The sequence below is a fragment of the Daktulosphaira vitifoliae genome, unplaced genomic scaffold, assembly GCF_025091365.1.
Source record: "Daktulosphaira vitifoliae isolate Bord-2020 unplaced genomic scaffold, ASM2509136v1 Scaffold_1, whole genome shotgun sequence".
In the NCBI taxonomy this organism is placed as follows: Eukaryota; Metazoa; Arthropoda; class Insecta; order Hemiptera; family Phylloxeridae; genus Daktulosphaira; species Daktulosphaira vitifoliae.
This window is the reverse complement of record NW_026099572.1, coordinates 66,268,563-66,274,562: the sequence shown is the minus strand read 5'-3', so window position 1 is coordinate 66,274,562 and position 6,000 is coordinate 66,268,563. Positions and strand designations below refer to the sequence as shown.

Genomic DNA, 6,000 nt, shown 5'->3' with positions numbered 1-6,000 from the left:
GTTAAAGAAAAAAGGTATTATGACATAAATTATTATTATGGCACATTAAATCAAAAAATAATAAAATAGTACAGTTAAGTCGTGAAGGGGTGGGAAGCAAAGAAAAAAAATTTATAGTTTCTGTGTATCAAAATTATTAAGTAAGTTTAATTAAAATGTAAATTATGTTTCTGTGTTTTTGAATAAAATTTTAGTCTTTTTACCTAATAATATTTAAATTAAATAGTCCATAAAAAATAAAATGTATATAACTTAGTATCTAAATAATATTTCAATCTTATATTATAATATTTAAAAACATTTTTAAATGAAAAATTATGTTATTTCCATAATTTGAACCTTTTTTGTTTTTTAATTTCATTTTAGAAATTAGTATTGCTATCAATAAAGAGCTATGGTTTATCTAAGACACTGATGAATAGTGATTGAACGTATAATCCTCAATCTATTATTTTTTATTTAATTTGATTACGTGTAAATAATTCTTTAATGAAGGGGATGTGAACCATTAAACCCATTCTATACTTTGTCCTTAATCTTTAGTGTAAATAGCTCAATAAAAATGAATGAAAAATTATCATTTCAGATAGCCCGCGTTACAATTTAGCTTTATGGCTGTAAACCGAAGTATGCGTCATTACCAGTAACCATGTTTGATCATAAAAAAACAATAGATAACATTTGTGGACGTAATGTGAGTTAGTCAGTCGGTGTCAATGATAACACGGTCTCGTAAAATATTAATTTGTTAGCAAGTTTCAATTAATTGATTATTTTTCTTAGTAAATAGAATAGTTATGCAATTTATTATTTAAGATAAAAGTAAATTATATTTTAGTTAATTTTAATCGCAATCAATTTTGTTATATTCTAGTAATACTTACAATAAATATTATTGATATTTTTATTACCAAAATCTGAGTATTTGAGTTTGCATACTAAACATTTCACAATGCAGTCTGATCAAAAAATTAAAGATAGATTGCTAGATGAGTTTAAAGAAATTGAAAGCAAAAATATGTGGAATACAACATTTAGAGTAAGTTTTTTATTTTCAGTTTAATCAATATGTTGTTTATATTAATTCTTCAAAGTCAAATTAATTTTGAATTATAAAAATCTAAATGATTGACTAGATATATAATTATTGTTATTCATTTTGAAAATTAAAAATCAATGTTTTAAATATATTTATTTTTATTTTTTATAACTTGGTAACTGTATGTATTTACATAGAAAAATTTATATATAATTCTAGAATTTGGTTAGTTATTAGATTTTGTATAAAAATTATATACTTAAATTAAATTATTATATTTAATATAACAAAAAAAAGATATTTTTCAAAAATATTTATTTATTTATCTATTAAAATATGTTTTGGTAGGCACAATGGTTACATTACAAGAAATATTTAAGTTCTGAAATGTGTAGTTTAATATTTTCAATTTGTATACATTTTAGTATAGTTAATTCTATTCATTTTTTTAATTATCAATGTTGGTAGCCAACTAGAGATTCAATAATGTTTTGTCATTATCTCATTTATCGAATGTGAGAAGTTTTTACAATAATCTAAAATATTTTACTAAACAAATGTTAAATATATTTTAAAATAGTTTGTAGAAACGGAGAGCTTAAAAATTAGAAAAACCTCAGATGAAGCAAAGAAAGTTCCAAATAAAATCTTAAATAGATATCAAGATGTTTCTCCTTACGATGATACTATTATATCTCTTAAAAAAGGCAATGTTTCATACATTAATGCAAATCTCCTTCAAGTAAGTGCAATATTCATTTTACTTATAAGTAATAATATGAAAATTTAATTTAGTAGCTTAATAATGTTTTATTTTAATAATATAATGTAGAATGAAAAAAGAAAAAATAACAAAGATGTCAGAACCCACAATGTAAGCACCAGTATAAATTGAAATCTGGTGGTGGTTAAATTGACAATCATTAAACAATTTGATAAAAAATTGTTAGCAAATAGCTTACTTAATTTTGGATACACTATGATATCTGAATTTTTCTTTTTTCAAAAGAACACTTTATAAGTTTTAATTTGTTTATATATCGTTAAAAGATGCAGAATTTTCAGGGTTGATGTAAAACGAGCGTTTTTAAGTTATATTTAAAAAAAGCCCATAAAACCACAGAATTTTTTTTTAACTATTTAACCTTATTAGGATTTTATTAGAAAAAATCCAATATCAGTAATTTTTTTTTTTATTGTGTACATACATTAAATAAATTAACATATTATGGTTAAATCAATGATATCTAAGCTCTGCAATGGTACTAAAATATGGTGTTTTTTTTTTTAATTTTTATAATTAAAAAATTGATTTGAATAAAAATGACATACTTCTATAATTTAAACCATAACATTTTCCAAAACTAAAAGAATAGTTTTTTTTTTTATGTCCATAGTAAATTTACAAAATATAACTCCGGTTTTTTTTATTCTGCATATAAAATTATCTGGATTTAAACCAAAAAAGTCTGATGGATGTTTTTAAAGTGACCTTTTTTTTAATCTAAGATTTTTAAAAAATTGTTAAAAATTACATTATTTTATTGCCTGGAGTAATTATTTGCTGGAATAGTACCCATTTCAAAATGTAACATATCATAATAATAGGAACTTATAAATTTATTTTTGGCCTATTGAAAAATTTACAGAAATAGACAATTACTGTTTTTTCCCAGTACCATTCAATTATTATTGTTAATATTTTTATAAAAAAAATTTTGGTGTTGATGTAATGTTTAATAAAATGTCACTTCTAGGTTTGTGATTGTGATAGAAAATATATACTTACACAAGGTCCATTAGAAAATACAACTTCTCATTTTTGGCTTATGGTGTGGGAACAAAATTCAAAAGCTATAATAATGTTAAATAAAGTTATAGAAAAGAAAAAGGTAAAAAATGAATTTATTTCTGTAATATCATTATGTATTATGTATTATGGTTTTTGAATATAGCTAAAATGCCACCAATATTGGCCAAAAAAGAAAAAAGAAAATTATAAATTTATTTGGAATGATATTGGTTTATCTGTAGAATTCATAACAAAAATAAATCATGGATTTTATATCCAAAGTATTTTGAAGTAAATTAATACATCATATTGTTAACTTACTTTTTGCTTTATATTTGTATTAAATAACTATTTTAATATTAAATATTTAGACTTAATGACTTGGAGTCAGGAGATTTTAGAGAAATATTACACTTTCATTATACTGATTGGCCAGATTTTGGTGTACCTAAAACACCTACACCTTTTTTGCGTTTTTTGAGAGATATTAGGCGTAGTGGTGCTCTTGAAACATCTTATGGACCAACTGTTGTTCACTGTTCTGCTGGAATTGGTCGTTCAGGAACGTTTTGTTTGATAGACATTTGNCGTTCAGGAACGTTTTGTTTGATAGACATTTGTCTTGTACAGGTAATCCTAATACAAAGTTTTATTTTATTTGGCTATTAATAATTATTAATAATAATATTAATAATTAAATAATAATAATAAAATAAATATTAATTACATTTGTAGATGAAAACACTTGATGGTCTTAAATATGTACATATACGATCATTATTGGTAGAAATGAGAAAATGTCGAATGGGACTAGTGCAAGCCCCTGAACAATTACGGTTTGGTTATCAAAGCATAATTGAAGCTCTTGATACTAATTGGGATGCTGATAATGAGGTATTTTCATGATATTAAGTGTACTATTTTTTAACACAACCATTTATTTATTATTATTTTTTTTTTTAGGATGAGCTACCTAGTTTAGATGGTGTATTATTAGCTAATGATAATGGGTCTGGTAATGAAAGTAGTGATAGTGAATTAAGCAATGAAGCACCTCCACTTCCTCCACCACGTACAGAATCACTAAATAAAGCTCATGAAAATGATTCTGATGATGAAGAATCATTAGTTTCTGAATCAGAAAGTGATGATACTGAATCAACTCCACCACCTTTACCTCCTCCTAGAGAACTTGATCTATCAAAAAACAATAAGTAATCTTCGTATAATGACTTTTATACAATTAATTGTATTAATTTATATTATTATTAATTAAAATAATTTATCTTATAGATGTAACAAATTGAATTGTACCAATGATGATAGCAAATTAAAAGTTGATGGAGATGCAGAAAAAACCAGAGCGCTAGCAGAAAAATTAAAGCTTATGAAAAGGAAACAAAAAGAGCAAGAATATTGGGAAAAAATCAAAAGGTCTTGGCTTAAACCATTGAAAAGTTTAGGACTTGGAGTTCTAGCTCTGAGTGGTGGTGTTATGATCGTAGCTTATTTTATAAATTATAAAAAGTAGCATATTTTTATCAATGAAAATTTTAACTTTGGTTAACAATTTGTAAGGATTATATCTAATATTAAAATTATTAATATATTTGAATAAAATAATATTTAAATGGTAACAATCCTATTTAGTTTATTAAAAAAATATATATATTCATTGATAAATTTTAAGTACTATTATTTAGATAATTAAAGACTGAAAATGTTTCTTTGTTTATAAATACTATTTTTTTTTAATATTAAAATATTTTTAGTTTTAAAGAATTTAAAGTTGATTTCCAATTATACTGATTTTTTAATATATAATAACATTAATTAATAATAGTAATACTAATAATTAATTGATAATAAATTTAATATGAAACTCCAATAATAATAGGTAATTAATAATTTATAATGATCATTAATAAATTTTTATAAGGTTTATAAATGAAGTATTTATAATAAAATTAATGATTTAAAGTAAAATTACCTCATTTATTTTTAAAAATTAATAACTGAAAATACATAATTGAGTTAACTTTTATTAAAAAAAGAACTAATACTTATATTTATAAATTTTATTCTATATTCTTGTGCTAAGTATAAATGTGACTGTATACAAATAAATAATTAGTTCAAAATTTAAGTATTACTTAATATATTGATTATATTTTGAATGTTTCATGATTGATTTTATTTGTAAATTAAGTATAACCAAAAGATACAGAATTTAACAATCTAATTAAGTGTATATGCAGGAAAATTGTAATTTTTATGTTACAAATTTGTGCATATGGCATTAGAAATGTCATTAATTATCTCTTTTTTTATACTATTAAAGTCAGATTTGCTTTTTATTTACATTTAACAGATTATTTAATTTGAAATTTTAAGTTAAAATACATATCTCATATTTTATACACTCATATGAAATTTATTTGTGCTCAAATATAATAGAATTAAGTTAGTGACGTACTAGGATATTTATCATAATTTGTTTTTAAAAACTATCATATTTTGTTATAAATCCAGTAATCTAAAACATTTCTAAAACAAAATAATATATCAAATTTGTATCAAAACATTTTTATTGCCTTCTTTTTTATAATATTTTTTTAATTAATTATTAAAAATAATTTTATTTTTTTAAATAAAGTTCTGATTCACTATAAAGTGTAAGTCTATAACAAAAAGACTATCACAGCAAGTTATTTGGTAATTGTCATTTTAATATTTGTTATAAAATATAAATTGTAATTTCCAGTCAATGTTTGAATTACATCTTAAATAGATGTTATTTTTATCTATTTATTAAATAAATAAATGATGTAATTTATTCATTAAATTTTTTTAAATTTTTAGGCAAAGGAGTTGGAAAAAATAGTATAAAAATTATGAAAAACCCTGAAAGAAAAGTATTGATTGCATAATTTCTAGTACCATTGTATTACATATAATAGTTATTATAAAATATTTAGTGTTCATTTTATAAATGAAAATAAAATTTATTACACTTTTTTTGTTGATATTTGCAATAATTTTGACTTAACTGTACTATTTTATTATTTTTTGATTTAATGTGCCATAATAATAATTTATGTCATAATACCTTTTTTCTTTAACAATNGACTTAACTGTACTATTTTATTATTTTTTGATTTAATGTGCC

At 21.8% G+C, this 6,000-nt stretch overlaps 1 protein-coding gene across 3 annotated transcripts; it reads left to right on the top strand.

Annotated features, from left to right (window-relative positions):
• Positions 1-735: 735 nt before the first annotated feature.
• LOC126896430 (tyrosine-protein phosphatase non-receptor type 2) lies at positions 736-5,885 on the top strand. 3 transcript variants are annotated; one of them, XM_050669218.1, is made up of 9 exons: positions 736-1,039; positions 1,620-1,781; positions 2,797-2,931; positions 2,995-3,122; positions 3,203-3,461; positions 3,567-3,725; positions 3,795-4,045; positions 4,125-4,265; positions 5,694-5,885. In XM_050669218.1, the coding sequence occupies exons 1-9, from the start codon at positions 953-955 to the stop codon at positions 5,713-5,715; spliced, it is 1,344 nt and encodes a 447-aa protein (XP_050525175.1). In that variant the 5' UTR covers positions 736-952; the 3' UTR covers positions 5,716-5,885. The 3 variants fall into 3 exon arrangements, with proteins under 3 accessions (XP_050525175.1, XP_050525173.1, XP_050525174.1); XM_050669217.1 differs by lacking the exon at positions 5,694-5,885 and having other exon boundaries at positions 737-1,039; positions 3,203-3,418; positions 3,452-3,461; positions 4,125-4,537; XM_050669216.1 differs by lacking the exon at positions 5,694-5,885 and having other exon boundaries at positions 4,125-4,539.
• Positions 5,886-6,000: the final 115 nt, after the last annotated feature.